Below are 17,642 nucleotides of genomic sequence, written 5' to 3' on the forward strand. Positions count from 1 at the left end.
AGAGGTACGGCCTCACCAGTGCCGAGTACAGGGGGACAATCACTTCCCTAGTCCTGCTGGCCACACTGTTTCTGATACAAGCCAGGATGCTGTTGGCCTTCTTGGCCGCCTGGGCACACTGCTGGCTCATATTCAGCTGGCTGTTGACCAACACCCCCAGGTCTTTTTCCACCAGGCAGATCTTCAGTCTCTTCGCCATGCCTACAGTGTTGCATACATATCAAAACATAAGCTGTGCAAGGGCTAATAATCAGAACCATAATTACTTATTTCCACTATTTCTACCACTTAGTTAAATAAATATTTTTCCAAATCAATCAAGCCCTATTTAAGAAGTCAATTATCTTTCCTAATCTTCCTTAAAAATCTCTACAGGGAAACAAAAGCTTTAATACTCTACAGAATGAAAAGGTCTATTACTGACAGTTTTTTGTCAGTCAGGCTACCAGGAATACTGATATGGTACCGCTTCAGTGCTATGCTTCAATCATTACAGTCTCAATATCCAATATCTTCCAGTAACAAAACAACTCATTTTTGTAAACCTGCTCCTTATCTAGACTTTAAATAAAAAATACTCTAAACGAATCATGATAGTTTCTAGAGGTTTTAAGCATGTGCAATAAAAACATAACAACTCATTGAAATTAACCAATTTTTTTTGGTGCTAAATTGGCTTAGTAAGTCAAAGTAAAGCCTCTACCTTGATTTAAAAATTTAATGGTTGCTTTCTGTATTGTCTATATTTGAATATTGTTATTTATTATATTTGAATATATTCAAATATAGTAAAAGGAAGTTTCACTCAAGAAAAGCAGACAGGATAAAACCCCCTCTTTTTATAAAATCTTATGTTTTTCTTCATCCAGACCCCCCAAAATTGAGGAAGAGACATATACCACAAAACAATGTGCAGGAACACTGCTATAGTCAACAAACAAGAACTGCAGAAATGGAGTAAATATACTCTAAATATGAGAAATGTATTTCTTTCTTAAACTGATGTCTGCAGAGAACATAGAGAGTACCATATGGATATGGTACTACTCCTACTGGAGAGAATGTTAATGACACAGTCTTGGCTGAGGTCAATGAGGCCACACAAAAGAATAAAATCACATTAGAAAATGTCTTGGACGTCTCTTTTGTAAACTGATTAGCTGGCATAATAAAGAAAACATTTAAGGTAGTTCTATTTTGCCTGTTAAATTTTTCCTTCTTGGAATGGTTTGTTTTGGAACATATCAAAGGAAGAGCTAGTAAAAAAATGAAAAAGTAGTTACATTAAGTAATAGTGACTACATCAGAATTAAATTTAGCTCTCTTAGAGGGGGAATAATATTAAAAAAGAAAAAAGAAAAAGAAATTAACCTTATAATATGAAACTTCAGAAGACATTCAAAATCAAAAGCAAAATATATACAAAAATAAAATGAAAAAGATCAAAATAATTTGAAAGTTAATTTAAATCCTTGTATTACTAGCTGGAAGTTACACCAATCATACACATTCAGGAAAATGAATTTTAAAAAACCCACAAAGCAAAGCAGCATGAGTCTTAGAGGTTTTTTTGAGTCAAGCAGAAACCATTTTTAAAAAAGAAACAGTCCACTGAGGCCAACAGAAGAGAACCAACTATGACATGTGAACTGATGGGGATTTGATGCATGACCAAGTTATGGTGAGATGACAAGTTAACATGAACCAGCTAACTTGTGATAACTGGATGCCTTAGAATCAAAGTAATTTTGGCCCCAAATTACAATGACAAATGATAAGTTGCTTTAATTTATATTTGCTGCAGGCCATGAACTTGCACCCAGATCCCACATGACTTGCATTGCAAGTCCATTGCAAACTGAGTGTGTCCCTGAGTCCTGTGTCTGTGATTTGCAAAGCTGCAGTGAAATCTGAAGAATGAGTAGTCAAACTCAAGACCAGACAAAAAGTCTGCAGAAGGATGCATGTGACCCCTGGGCTACCTTGCAACAAATGAGCCACTGAACATTTCCTTGCAGTTGTTCTTCACCACAATCATTTACATAAATACCTGTTCAAGACATACTTGCTCCAAGTAGTAATAAGTTAAGGTCCTAGAGAAAAAGTACCACTTAAAATCACTTATAATATATTAGGGAGTTATCAGTACTTATTGACATTTATCAAAAAGAATTTTTGCAAAACTCAGGCAAAATGGAGGATAAGGCTTTCCAGGAAAGCATATAGTGTTTCAAGAAATAAACGCAAAGCTGTTTAAATGTACTGTCCTTTTTTTTCCCAGTATTTGGGGTTTTCTGTTTTCAAGAATTCTTTGCAATGCTGAACACTATAATTTTAAAAAAAATAATGCTTATATTCTTAAACATCTTTAGATTTCAGTACCTAAAACTTGAAAGGAAAATGCTGTACCTTAATTTATTAATATGGAAGTCTCAGCATCGCTAAGACAGTTCATATGGAATTTTTGAATTAAATACTTAATTGCTAGCAAAAATAAGCATTCCTGTGGAAACTAGAGTTGAAAGACAACACTTGCCATTTTTTCTTTAAAAGTGTTGCTACTGTTTCTGGGAATTGAGAAACAACAAGGCTTGTTTTAACATTCCTAAACTATCTGCAAAATAGAAGGTAATTAACAGTATCTAGATAAACATTGCGAAAGAATAAGTGGCAGCAGCCTAAGGAGAAATGTGGTTTCATCTGCAAACTAGAATTTTTGGAATGCATTTACAGTACAATCAATAAAAGGAAAAAGGTTCATTTATCTGACTTACTATCTCAAAGCACTTTAAATAAAATGCTGCTGTATTTAAGTACTTTGGAGGTTAGTGATAAATAAAACTGCTTGTTAGCAGAACATAAAACAATTTATTAATAGTTTATCACTCAGAGATGAGTGACACCATCTAAGATACTGCAAAGTAAACAGAGAATGTTTTTTTGTTATTACTCCTAAATTAGAATACGTTCAGATACCCATAGATTTTATGTTTAATCTTGCTTGTCTACACACTTGTCAGCTGCTAGCCTGATAAGTATTTTTTTTTAACTGTTCATATTACCAAGTCTATTGGTGAAAACTAGCTGATAATGATATAGTGGGATTGATTTAGGTTAGATAAAGCCCTGTTTCACTAGGCTACCTATCTGGTCTTCTCTAAAACTTCCAGTCTGTATGTTTTTCTAGTAAGTACTCTTTAATCTTCAACAGTCAGATAGACCTTATGTCATCTTTTTTTCCAGATGTTCTTTTCCTTTAACACTGTATTGACCTGGACAGTCTTCTTCATTCCTTGGCTTCTTGCTTTAATGTTCTCTCTCTAGAAAGCTCCATGTGTGTACATCTCTAACACTCCCCTGGGAATAAGATCATGTCAAAATTCTACAGGGAAGCGCTGGGATAATAACTCATCTGAAAGCAGGGGTTGCCACAGAAAATCTCTTCCATATATTCATTGCACTGTCCCCAATTATTTATAAAGAAAGCAGACCTAGTGCCTTTAACTCATGTAATAAGAAAATATCTGCTGCCTCAATTGTGCTTGGTGATCAATTGGATTTCCTAGGAACAGCTACCTGTAACAAAGGAGAAGACTGAAATTTCCATAGGAACTACTGGAAAAGATAATTGCATCGACACTAAATCGACAGGAGGTTATTTGACTTCACTACAGAAATACCAATTTGGAAGGACTAAGAAGATGACGAACTATCATGGTAAAGATTATTTGATTCTCTTGTGACAAAAACAACAGTCTCATTTCCTAATAAAATGAGGCTTTTTTAATCACTGCTCATTGGTGACACAATCCATTTAGCAGTTTGTTCTCTATGACACATGAGATCCCTCTAAGCAATTTCAAATTTCTTGGGAAAAGGGTGGGGAGTAAAAGCAGTCTTAAAAATGTTAAGTTTTTCTAAGTTTCATGAAAACCAGCAGTTTAAGAATTGGAAATACTCCAGTGGTTCCTTAACCAAAAAGGAAGAACAAAGTCGTTATCCAACAAATCCGATTAACAGGCAACTGGTCCATTAGTACATGCAAACCGGCTGGTCAACAAGCACATGCAGAAACAAACATACTTCTGCTACTTATTTGTGCACCCAGGGAGACAAAAATTGGTTAATGAATATAAAGAGTTGCAGGAATACCATTGAAGGTTACATGAGAGGGAGGGAGTTGCTCTAAGGGAGACTTTACTGCCTGGTATACCTTTACGTGTGCTGCAGTAGGAAAACATCAGGGTTGAGGAAAGGTGAGTATGACTTTGGAAGGATTAAGTGATTTCTTAAGAACTGGAGATACTAAAAAAACTACTGATAAAGACAGGAAGATCTCAAACTATTTCAGTAGGGGAAAGAACAGAGAAAGCCCAAGGGACATGAGATATAAGCGTATGGGAGACTAGAATACATTTATTTCTCTTTTCATGTTATTTTCTGCTTTAATGATTGCCTCCTATTGAGGCATGTCCTTGTTAATAATTCTTACTGCCATTGTCACGCTGCTCATAGAAATTTCAGTCTAACTAACTAAGCAAAAAAATAGGTAGTTGGGAGGAAATTTTATTCTCACAATTAGGTTACATAATTCCACTGGGAAAAAAAAATATGAGATTTAGCAAGACTTAAATACTTGAGGATCCCAGAAGCTTGTTGAAAGTTTTTCATAAAACTTCAAAGTGAATTCAGATTTCTCAAATCTAATAGATTATTAACACATTATTGTTGATCCAATTGGCAAGACAGGAAAACTCTCAATGAAAGAAAGGGACTGTAGCTCTTCCTTCTCAAATGAAATATTTCAGATTTAGAAGGATTTGGTTTAAAATTGCACACAGACATGGCTTATGGGTACTACAGCTTCTATAAGCATCATATCAGATCTCTGGAGTTCACCATCTAAGATAGCTACTAGCAGTTATGAAGTCTTTATTGAGGTTCCCCATCTACATTTTCAGCAGGTGTGAGGTCTTTACAAGGGTAAAAATCAGTAACTGCTTAGGTTAGGAACTGATTGGTTAAAAACAAGTCTTGTCCAAACAACAACGGTAAGGTCAGCCTGAAGGCTTTCTAATCCAGTTATGCAAACTGCTCTCAGGATGCACCTCCACCCTTTAGTGCTCTCAGATGCATTTTTAAAGGCCTGTAAACAATCCTGTGGTGACTAAGTAGTATCAGCATTATTAAAATCCCTGTGAAAGAAACTGCAGAACTTCAAGATGACAACAGAAACATGTTATTACCCTGTGCCACTGTAATTCAGTTACAACAGTAAGTATGGGACTCGGGTGGATGCAGCAATAGCTGACCTCTGCCATCAGTATTACAATGTCTGACAAGAGCAAACCTTACAGACCGAAGGACCAAACACTTACAAAGCAAAACCGCTGATTCAGAGTTTGCACAGAAATCCACATCTGTAGAAACTTGATCATCATGTTGCCAACAGTTAAACACAGAAGCCAAACCACGCCAACAAGGTCATAGCAGGACTACAGTCATGGATAGGATGTATGACTAATTCAGGAAAACTCTGAAGTACCTTTTCATCATAGATTAGAAATCTACTTGCTTTGTGTTAATTTATAGTTTACACCATTTAAAATATAAAACATGCTCAGGCATGACAACTCTAACTCTCAGATATTCCCCATGGGTCCTGCAACACTCCCAGGCAATAGTATCAAATATCTACGTGTCAATACCTTTCAGAAATCCCAAGGTAGAGCATTTCTATGCTGCTATCAAATTCCCAGCACACTTCAGGAGCTGTTTCACAAGAATGTATAAACATCAGTTATTATTATTTTCAAATCTCCATGCTGTAAGATTTTGGTTTTGTTATACTTTTGAATTAAGAGTACAAGGAGTTTTCAACAGCCCAGAGATCTAATTTTACAGCTCAAGGGTTTTAGTGCTATTACACATTAAAGCAGTAAATGTGAAACCACAAAAAAAATCTAATCCATTAACCTGATATTATGAAGTAATTTGTTGTGTTTTCCAGCAAAGTAAGGGCTTGATCTGTGTCAAGAAAATTACAGAGACCACATGTAGCACTTGTAACATCTATTTCACAATTCTGAACGACAGGTACCCACACATGTTAAAGTGCTCTATAAAATCCTCAAAGAAGCATTTTCTGAAAATACCATTTTCCTCATAACAAAGGAGCATGGCAAGTTGTAAGTCTCAAGCCTTTTCATAAGTGTTTTAACCAAAGAATAAAATGGAAAGTGAAATTATACACATAAATCAAAATTGTCAGAGTGTCATGTTGCTTTGTAATGCCTAGGGTATGGGCAAAATAGAACCACTTCTGTCATGATTGGTTTTAATCAATCACGCTACAGGGATGGCCACAAAGAATCTGTGCCGTAGACTTTGATCTTGCAAACAAACCCCAACTTAACTTTTAATCAATGGAGTCATTTGTATGATTAAAGGATCACACATGATCAAGTACTTATAGAATCAAAGATTTAGGATATGGTCTATAAGGCTGCTTTGTGCGTAGCGGAAATAACTTAAACATCTTATATATAACCAAACTTTATTACTGCTTCTTGGCTAGATCTGATCTCTGGCAGGCAGCTGCGAAAGGCTCATCTATTTCAATATGAAGTGCATCGGTTTAGTTTAAACTGTTCTGAAAGGTGCTTAACCTTAGTCACCATATCATGCTTACCCTAAATTAGCATAATGTGCTTAAACAAAGTAAGCATATTGTGCACAGAAGCAGATGTAGAACACGTCCGAGTCATTACTGCGGTCCAGAGATAGCTGTGTCCAGCAGCTTTGGTAGCCATTTACATTGCTCAAGTCACTGCTCAAGTGACTCCCCCTTTGTCCTCATCTTCCAGACCATTATTAGATCAAAGACACACTACTTAGTAATAATATCTTCACTTATACTTTATCAAGGCAATTGTGATGCAGCTTGTAAGCGCTCCAGTAAAGTCATTCTCAGTTGAAGGGGTTAATCCTCGGACGTGTAACATCGCAGACCTATCGTCAGACATTCATCCCAAGTCCATCTCACATACTTTTATCTGAGTGTAAGCTAGGCCTCTGGTTTAAGCTGACTATTATTCTCCTTTTATACTCAGGAGAGACTGAAATACACTTCCAGGCTAAGTGCAGCAACCAAACGGATCACCTTGTTCAGAAACTGAAGTCAGGAACGAGGAGTATCTTATCAACTCGTTAGGCACAGAAGTTTGTGGGAGGTTTGCCATTGTCCTTAGTAACAGTGAAATAAGGTTTCTGTTCTATTTTTCTATTAAAGGTTTCATAAGTTTTGCAGTAGAATGTAAGGACATTGTGCTGCATTCAAAGCTGTTGTTGGAGAACCACTCTTTACTGTAACTGCTTATTTTATCTTCTAAATGTGAAGCATTTTTTCGACAAGAATTCAAGTATTTTAGAAATGAAATAACCCATTGCAGTGTTTGAGTGTTGACCCACAGAAGCTGCAGCCACTCAATAAGGAGTACTATGGAATCAATAACGAGCTTGGGACTGTTTACAGCCTGGTTCTGAGCTATAATAAATGCTCAACCTGCTGAATACTTAACACTTCCTCAATAGTGTGTTTAGATACTACTATCCCAGATGCTTGTGTAACCTGAAAATATGCAGAAGGACATGGCCATGCCTAAGATAAGCAGAGAAGAGAAAATAATGACTTACTGCATGTAAACACAGGCACATAAAGACAAGGCATTTTTTCAGCAACACTAATAAGAACAAGACCTTGTAGAACAGCTTACGTCTTTCTGGGCTTCCAGACAACACATATTTTCAAGCTTTGCATCATACCATTCTCAATCAACTGACATGAAATATTTAATACATGAAGGAATGGGTTTATTTTCCTTTACTCTTGGCTTTTACCACACACCCACGGGAAAGCACTCAGCTTAATCATAAATAAAGAGATGCAGGAGCTCATGGAATTGAGCAACACTTGCTAACCTTTAGCTTTGTGGCTGAAAAATGACCTTCAGTGATGACCTCAGTGAATAGTGCTATCTGGAATAATTCCCTCACATCAAGCAACCTATTATTTTACTATTATTAAGTTTTAGTAACACTGCTGGGAGAAACCATCTGTTAAAAGAGAAACAAGGTACTGACCTCTAGGTATTTGGGGACTGTTGTTTTCTGAAATCAGTTTAAGGCACTTTTCATTCATTTTGTACAATTTCCTTTCACCAGTGTCAGGAAGATCACAATAAGAAAAGGCCAACGTCCCTGTGATGTTTATTGCACATCAACAAATAAAAGATATATTTACAGCTGTATTCACCATTTTACTAGGCCTATTAAACAAATGTGTTGTAAGAAAAAGCCTATAAAGCAAACTTAGCAACAGTAAAAAGACCATTGTTTGACTCCCCACAGAAGCCTCAATTGCTTCACAGTATGAAGTCAGGAATCCTTTAGATAAAAATAAACAGAGAAGAAGTAGAGAATAGATACATTAAGGAGGTTAAGAGGAGTGAAGTCTTCTTTCACTGAATGCCTGTCTTCCAATCATTGGTTCCTTGGTTTAGAGAATTATGTTGCAAATAGTTTGCAAAAGAAACCCCATCATCATACTAGAGGGATCTAGTCAAGAATAATTTAAATTTGTAAGTAAAAATATATTTGGGGGGATTTAAAGGTATAGAAAGAGAGGATAAACTTCATATGCTGCAGTGAATGAGTGGATTTCCTAATACCTGAAATTCTTCAGTACCGATGAAGTAGAAATGTTAGCAACATGATTTCAGAAGGATCATAAACATCTTTTTCTTTTTTTTTCCTTAGCTGCTGTTGCCAAATCACAGTCTAAAGAGGACTATATACTGCCTGTCATCAAATTCTTATAAATAACGAACATCATCTGCTTAGACCAAAGGGATATGAGAAAACATTTTTTTTTCTTTCTCCTGTTTTTGGCTAAGAGGCTTTGTTCGGTTGAGTTTGGTTTTTGGGAGGTTTTTGGGTTTTTTTGTAAATGAATTTTTCTACCTTTTATTTCTTCTGTATTTTGACATTTAATATCCATAGGGATCCTTTGAACTATATTACAATAGATCACACAAAGCACAAAAGTCTCATGTCTGTCATACAATCTTCCTTGACTGGGAACATATCCTTCACTACTAGGTTTCTGATATGAAAAGCTCATATCAAGCAAATTCAACTAAGAACAATAATGCAATTTTAGAAGTTAGATGATGTTGCATGTCTGTGGCAAATAAGTCTTTGCCATTACACTGTTACAGGGCTCCCTTTGTGTTGATTTTTTAACCTGCAGAAACATTGAAAAATTCAGTTTTTAATCCATCCCTTGATACTGGAGTTCTAAGTACCAGGATTCAACCAGTAACAGGCAGGTGAGTTACAGAAAGTGCTATGGCAGCAAGTTTCTCATGGAAGGCAGGGACAATATGGCAGAGAGTATTGCTGTTTCCGGGTAAACTTCATTGATTTTGTACCAGGAAGTGTACGAAGTAAATGAATGGCATTTCTACCAGGCAAATGAAGTTTCAGTCTGAAACATTGCGCTGCATTCAAGGACAAATCTTAGGTAATTATATGTAACTGGAAGACTCTTGTTGACTTTTAAGAAGAGTTGAGCAGAATCTGATTGACAGAAGAGGTAATAACGCACACAAAGTATTATATTGAGACGGGTAGCAAGACATGACATAAATAACTACCAATTATCTGCTTTCACCTGAGACTAATAAAAAGCAATTTAAAGATGAGATTCAACTTTTATTCCATCAAAAATTATTTTTCAGCTACATGAGTGATCCAAGTTTTGCAGCTGCTGGCTACACACACAGTCTGTGTGTCATGCCAGGGCCAAGGTGTTTGGAAGGCATCACTTTGTTGACATCTTTGTGGTTACAGACCTCCTGTACCTACTTGCACAGAAACTGTAAAAGGAACCTTTGACATGCCATTATATTCCGGAGGTCCTGCAAATTACATGTAAAATAAGAATGAGAGTAGAATAGAAGAAAAGAGATTCATCACTAAGATGATACATTCACCTGGAGCAGTGCAGCTAAATCCAGACCCCTGATCATAATGCGCTGCAATTTACAAATCCTCTGAAAAGGTCTAACTTCAAGAAATGTCACAGAGAAACCCTGAGGGAAAAAAAAAACAAAACAAAAAAAAAAACCAGAGAAGCCCTTCCTTGTGTTTGTAATGTTGTTTCGTAAAAAAAAAAAAAGAAACCTCAAAACACTTTTTCTTAGGTGATGTTTATAGGCATGAAAATCATCACAGAAAAACTGAAAAAAAAATCAGAAAAAACTGAGTATATAATGATATGTTCCTGCTTTACATTGCTTTGAAAGGGGAAAAAAAAAAAAAAAGAAGTCTTCAGAGTGCTATAAAACAGTTTGCCAAAGGGATGCAGCCTGAGTGAAAGCATCTCAATTTATAGCTTCATCAAAACTAAGAGAAGATGGTTAGAGGAGAAACACAGTGATGTCAGCCTTCGATTGAATTGGTTAACAAGGTGAAATCTCTCTTCCAAAATGAGAATTTGTAGCCTTGAGGATGATCAGAAGAACCAAGATCAAGGGAAAAAGGAATTTGTCAATGTGCAATGATAACAGTGGGGAAACAATAGGTTCGTGACATTTGTTAATGAAACTATGCTCTGAGGGAATCATGATAGTTTTATTTGGTTTAACGTATGTAGTAAACTCATTCAGTTCCTCAGACTGAATCTCAGTGATGACAATTTAAATTTTTCATCAATTTAAAGATGGAATTTATTTTAAAAACTTCTGAAATATTGTTTTATCAGTCTTTTACATCCCTTCTTTACAGGCATTTGGAATTATAGCCAAACTACACTACAGATTTTTTATATAATGCAATATTTTCATAGTTTTTCTCTTTTAATATTTTCTTTCATGTTTAATCATGAATCCTTAACTGATTATTTAAATGCCAAACATTAACTAACCAACACAAAACATTTTAAATGGTATAGTCAAGTGAAGAGGGCTTTTTTCTGTAAAGCAAAGATTATTATCTTTATCCCTGCAGGCTATGAATTTCTTTAAGAAATTAAGATTTTTCTAATTAATGTTGGTTGCATGCTATAACTTCATCATATTTGCCTGGCTACATGAAGAAAACCAGGGTGGCAGTTTTAATAATATTTAGTGTTCCCATTGCACACTTTGTGAATATTTATTGACTGAAAGTTTCTCAAAAGGCTTTAAACAGATGCTCACCCTTGCACAGATTACTGTAAAACATACAAACAGCATTAATCCTGTTTTAAGTAAAATATAAAGCTTTCTTTCAGGGAAATAATAGTAAGTACAATATCTGATGAAGAATTTAAAATAGCAGATGGTGTTATCACTTTGAAAGCAGGGAGGTAGCTGCATAGAAGCAGCAGCATGCAGGATATTCTGGTCTTGCACCTTCAGATGGTACTTAGTTCTTTAAAGCAAAAGCGGGAAAGTGATTGATGTTACGCAGCAAACAGTCTGCTTCTTGCATCCCCCGTGGTGGTGCTTATCGCTTCAGAGTTCTGCTACAGCAATACTTACAGAAGCCTTTGTCAACAAAATGCAGCTATGAAAGGAGCTAGCATAGCTTCTCTGCCAAAAATATTCCTGTCTTGGTGAGCAAGTCCCTCCAGGATTACTTGGAAACACTCCTGAACTTGCTGCCACCTCTTGTGGTACGGATGAATAATAAACATAAAGCTTGTCCTGATTGTTGGTGAAGAACCAATTGTCTGTCCGGTGGGAGAGCAAAAGCTCTCCTCTCTACCCCACAGGTGGCCCAGACATATTTGTGTATCTTTCCCTAAGACATTTCCAAGCTGACATTCAGTTCTCTGTGGCCTCGAGAATTTGGGTAAGAAGAGACTGCCGGTCATGTGGTTTTTCCAAACACTCGGAATCCTGGTTATCAGCCCTTATACCCAAACATATTTAGACCTGGAGCCATAATACAGGATAATACAGGCCTTTAGTTCCTAAACCCTTGGAATTATACTGCTCTTTAATTCACTGTAAGAAAAATCCAAAATTCAATCTGTTATATATATACACATATATTTTATAGATACGTATACGTGTGTGTGTATATACATACACCTAATCATACATCTTTTTTTTTTTTTTAATACAGACTTCTCTGGACTATATGTAAGCAGAGACCACAAGCTAAATCCTTATTCTGGTACAAATTCAAGGTGATGTATATCTAACATGAATTAACATCTTTCTCAAATTGGAATTCACCTTGGTAGAAAAAGTAGTCCCTCCTAGTCATTCAAAACCAAAATTCTATTACATTGAAAGCTGCTAAAAATAGAAAACATTTTCATGCATGAAACTGAATCAGTCATGATTCAGTTATGGGTTATGTGGCTAGTCATTAATTAGCCATGATTTATGTGGCCAGGTGACGGCTAATTGAAAATACTATACTTGCATTAAGTACATTTACCTACTTCAGAATTCACAAATGCCTGTCCAAAAATTCCCTACATTTTTGTTATCCAATTTAGTCATCAGTCGCTGAGTAAATTTTGCTGCCACCTAGCTAGAGAGTGGACACAATAAGATATCATGGATAAGCATGATGAAATTCTTGGTGTTAATTAAATTGAATTCTAAATTACAATTATCAAGAAAGTTAAAGTAGGTATGCTGAGAGTCTGGCTGCTGCAAATGGCAATGAAACGTTTTTTCTGCTCTAACAGACCTCAGCAGCCCTCAAAGATGATTAGCCAGTCCTAACAAACCTGGATTCTTATACATTCAATGTTTTATATTACACGTGCTACACGTTAAAATCTGTATATGAACATGGAGAGTATCACTTTTCTTCTGCAACATTTTAGCTCTCCCTTCCTTAGTTGTCTGCTGCTATTGTTTGAAATATTTATGCTTGGAGAATAAAGTTTCTATTCCAGATTGTTTCCTTCTAAATTCAGTCTGCTCCTTCTGCCTGCTGCAGCTTGACTCTACTATAGTAAGCAGCAAGCAGTTCCCACAGCAGGTAAAACGGAGATATTTGGATGGATAAGGCAGGCACAACAGCTACCTAACCACACCTTTTCCAGACAAGAGGAATGTCCAGTGCATAGCTACACAACCTGAGATCAGGTGATGGCAAAATCCCTCAAATCACTCAAGTGCAATGGAAAAAGTGGGTAAAACAGAAACAGATCCTTCATGATCTGCAAATCTCTGCACGTAACCGACTATGCCAGATCCCGTTGCAGCGACAAAATTGTACAGACCGCTGGAAGTCCTCAACATCTCATTTTCATACTGTTACCTTCAGTCTTTACCATATTCACAAAGTAGGAGGAAAAAACCCAAACAAAACAGTTAGAAATACACTGCAAACCATGCGTAATGCTTGAATTATACAATTACATCCTTCATGGGCTCTTCAGGCCTACATGCCTGAGTGTAGCTCTGTTAGGCTTATATAAATATATCCCTTCTGTCCTCTGGAAACCCAATCCATTTCAATCTGTAATGTAAATAGTTTCTTTTTAACATGCAGTGTGTGCTGATTTCACCTTAATTATATATTTCCCATTGCGAGAACTTGAACTGTGGGATACTGGGAAAGAATTTAACCAGCAGCCTATAAAGAATAGGGGCTGAAGCTTGGCTTCCATTAACACCTCATTAGGCAGAGCCTGTAGCGTACGTAAAATGAGCTAATGATTTTTAAATGTAGTTGTCAACCTATAACTTAATAATGTAGAAACTTTATTTCTCTGTGTTACTAAGCGAGCGATAATACTTTTTCATATCTACAAATCAACATGAAGCTATTGGAGTACATTATTACTCCAAGCAAGATCTTCTTTGGTCATCATCAAACACTAACCTTTTGTGCAACCATACCACTAATACCACAAGTGGTACTAATTGCGGTGTAAATTTTCTGATAGACACATGCTGGCGGTTTGAGGAAAACACCTTCAAGTCCTGGATATAAATATAGTTCATCTTACTAAAAACTAAGTTAGAACCATAAAATGACTGTTAGGTGGTTGTAGGTTTAATTCTAATCCCTTTAGATTGATTAGAAGATAACATCTAATTCATATAAAGGAATGGGAAAATTCTCATGTATGAGTTTACTGTGAATAAAGGCCATCCTCTACCTTACCAAAAATCACTGTTACAGTTTGCATTAAATTGACAGGTTTAACAGTAGTTCAAGAATGCAGGACTTCCATTAACTCCCACTGAAGCTGAGTAAATGACCACAGAGTCAAGCAGGGGTTGCGCATTATATCCCTTAATTGGCAAGGGGATTGTGGTATTCCTATCCATCAGGCGACCCCTCTGCGCAAGGGTTAGGACCTGATCTTGTTGCAGTGGGTTTGGAGGCATGTGTGTGCTGCAGGTGAAGCCTGCTTTGCTGTGAGAGCAAAAGGTTCTCATTCACTGTCAGTTCACTACGCTTTCACTGAGCATCACTTTTAAAGAAAGAAAAAAAAAAGTGAGAATTTGTGAATTTATAAGAATGAAAGAGTCTCTTTTTCTAATTTCTGGAAGCTCTCTCTTGGCTCTTCAAAGTAACAAGATTTTAAAACAGACTAGTTTTAAATACTTATTCCGTAACAAAGTATTCTCATGTCCATGAACCTCATTATACTCGCCATAGCAGCTTTGAGTTTACCAGTCAGCGCTAGCCTTTCTTGCCATGGCCTGAATCCCAATTAACCACCAGCATCCACAGTTACAAAGGGAGGCAGTGAGCAGGCGTGCTTACTTTCATGTTTCAGGGTCTTTGCAGTGAAATTTTAAACTGAATTTACAGCTCCTCCACACTGAAAATTTACACATATGGGCTTCATCATCTGTACCACACGGCAGCTCCCAGGCCAGGCTGGAGCAGCTTTGTAAAGAGGATACACGACCGCTTCCTCCTAACTACCTTGTGCCTCACTGGTACCCACTGCAGCCTCTCTCTGGGGTAAATGCAATTAAGATGAGGGACCCTCCTGCTGTTCCTGTTTGATTAGTGAATGCAGCAACGACATTTACTCATTGTCTTCATGCTTGGTCGCTACATTCTTTTGGCTGGGAGGGTTGCAATAGCTGTTCCCAGGGTGAAGGCAGGTATGCCATTTCCAACCTTTGACTCAGGATCCGTGGTCATGCACCCACAGACTGCAACCCAGCTTGTAAACTCAGTCACATTTCCCAAGCGTGGAAAACGTGACAGGGTATTGTACAAGGCAAAATATAAGGTGGTGATGTGTGTGTCCACGGTAGAGAATTTACTTGGGACAGATCTTTCTGTGTCATTGCGTCTGAGCAAACTGACATCAGGCAGGGGAGGTTTGGCCCTCTGTGAGAGATGGGTGTTTTAAAATCTCCTTGAAAATATCAGAGTTATGATGCGCTGGGGCCAAATTAGTGGCTCCCTGCTGAAAATGGAAGTAGTCTGCAGTGAAATGTACATTGATTCCAGCCAGCGGAAAAACAATTACTTCCACAAGTGAGCAGAGAAGCAGTTAATAGTTGCAGCACCATCATGGGGAGGTTGCCAAAACTGGCAGCTAAGCCAGAGTCCTGAACCAACGTAACAGTAGGTCTATTTGTCTCATTTACTGGGATTTTCACATCTCCCTTACCCCATCATAAGCAAACAAATATCAAGAATAATGACAGCCTTAGTAATTACACCTAGAAATAAATCAATCTTCAAATGCACATTTTCAACAGCAAGAGATGTGAAAGGATTACATAATCAGCATTTGCCACTCATTCCTGCTGTATTCTGAAACCATGGGATAAAAAAGTAGTTTATATATTAAAGGGGGTAATATAATTTATTTAATCCAGAGCAACTAATTGTTTACTTACAAGACAGCTTTCCATGACAAATCTTTCTTTCTTTAAAATGTGTTTCACTGCCCTATAAAAGCAAACCCCATTTCTTACAGCTTCCTAGCAAGACGTTCAGACCAATTATCCTATTCAGCTTCTCCTTTCTGTATAATTGGTAATTTAGCTTGCTATATAAAACACAATTAAACCTTGTTTAGACTAAAGCTGTCTACACGTGGAGCTGTAGCTGATGCTAATTCTTAAATCTTAGCCGTGCTTAAAATAGGTATTCTAATGTACTTCACACTGATGCAGCTTAGTTATCACTTTCATAACCAGAGAAATGTTCTTGAGTAAATTGGCATTTGCTCATTCCCAACTAGGTCAGCAAAAAGGCATTTTCTTTTCATCTTTGCATACGAGGTAATATCAAAACATTACTGACTGGCCAATCATCAATTTATCTTGCACACTTAGATTTTTTCACTCCTACTGCAATAACTGCGTGTCATATATTTCTAAGTACATAGTCTACAAATGTATGTACTGCTGCAGAGAACTGAAATGTCATGGTTCTGCACAAGTATTTTTATATATACACCAGATTAAAGCCAAATCATAGGGAAGAGTTTAAATCACATGCAATCCAGAACTGAACAAGGAGACACTGAAGGAGCTAAGGAAGAAATGTTCAGGCTTCAGGTAAACTGAAACTTAAATGGTTTAAAACAAAAAAGGAGAGTTATAAGTACTGTATATACATATGCCAGAAAAAATAACATTTTTTTCTTTGGGTAACTCAGTTAAACTGCAAGCAGACTTACATTGGCAGTTAGTCATTTTAATTATAGTGTGATGACACTTGCTAGTTTAGAAAATGAATCATATGGTTGCACAGGAATTCAGTCTTTTTGCCTTAGCTATATTCGTAGATAGATAGAATTCTAAAAGTGAAACAGACATTTAATTGTTTGATGCATAAAAGTATATTTATTCAGCAATAATTTCAGCTTATCTTTCCATTTCTCTCCCTCTAATAAGAGACCAGACATCCTTCTTACAGCATGGAGGATAAGACAGAATGACAAGCAAATCTAATACACTTTCAGGTAGAAGAACATTTCAGTAGCCTAAAATAATCCCTGTAAGTGCTTTAATCTTCCTGAATTCAGTAAATTTAATTATGGATACAGTTTAATACAAGGAAACAATTCACAAGATTTCTGAACAGGAATATTTTGCTGTGTCAAAGGACCATAATTTAACTCCAATGCAATACTTTCAATGAAGTTAATGAACTTGCATTAGCATAAAGTCTTTAAAAACCTGACACACTGACCTACCTTTATGTGACAGACGTAACCTTGGCTGCCTCGTATCTGTTGCATGACATCCAGTCGGTAACTCTAGTAACAAGCCATATAGTGCCAGGATTAAAATGTCCTGGGCAGATGCCATCCTGCCCAAGATCAGATTCTTGCGCTCTTCACTTAACTGCTGCTGTTTGTTTGTTGTTTTGGCAGGTTTTTTTTAAGGCTCCAAGTTCCACTTCTACTTTCCCAGTGCAGTTAGATCTCTCTTTGGTCAGTTTGTGGGGTATCTCTATGGGAAATTCAACGTTCATCAGAGAAGCACACAGCCTCTGCTAGCCATTTGTCAAGCTGTGCAAATGTCATGTAAAAATATTCCCTCCCTAGGACAATTGTTTATAAAGTGCGAGGACATTCCAAGGCGTTACTCTGCAGTGTTGTGTCTTGAGCTCTCTTTAGTAACTCTGCCAGTGGA

General features: G+C 36.8%; 1 protein-coding gene across 2 annotated transcripts in view; it reads right to left on the reverse strand.

Annotated features, from left to right (window-relative positions):
* Positions 1 to 17,642, reverse strand: part of SEMA3E (semaphorin 3E) — a 146,427-nt gene extending 128,785 nt beyond the window's left edge. For both annotated transcript variants that reach the window (XM_054188496.1, XM_054188495.1), the window contains exon 1: positions 17,201 to 17,642. In XM_054188496.1, the coding sequence (XP_054044471.1) occupies positions 17,201 to 17,245 (45 nt within the window). In that variant the 5' untranslated portion in view covers positions 17,246 to 17,642. The remainder of the gene's footprint in view (positions 1 to 17,200) is intronic.

This window comes from Rissa tridactyla, chromosome 1, assembly GCF_028500815.1.
Source record: "Rissa tridactyla isolate bRisTri1 chromosome 1, bRisTri1.patW.cur.20221130, whole genome shotgun sequence".
Lineage (NCBI taxonomy): Eukaryota > Metazoa > Chordata > Aves > Charadriiformes > Laridae > Rissa > Rissa tridactyla.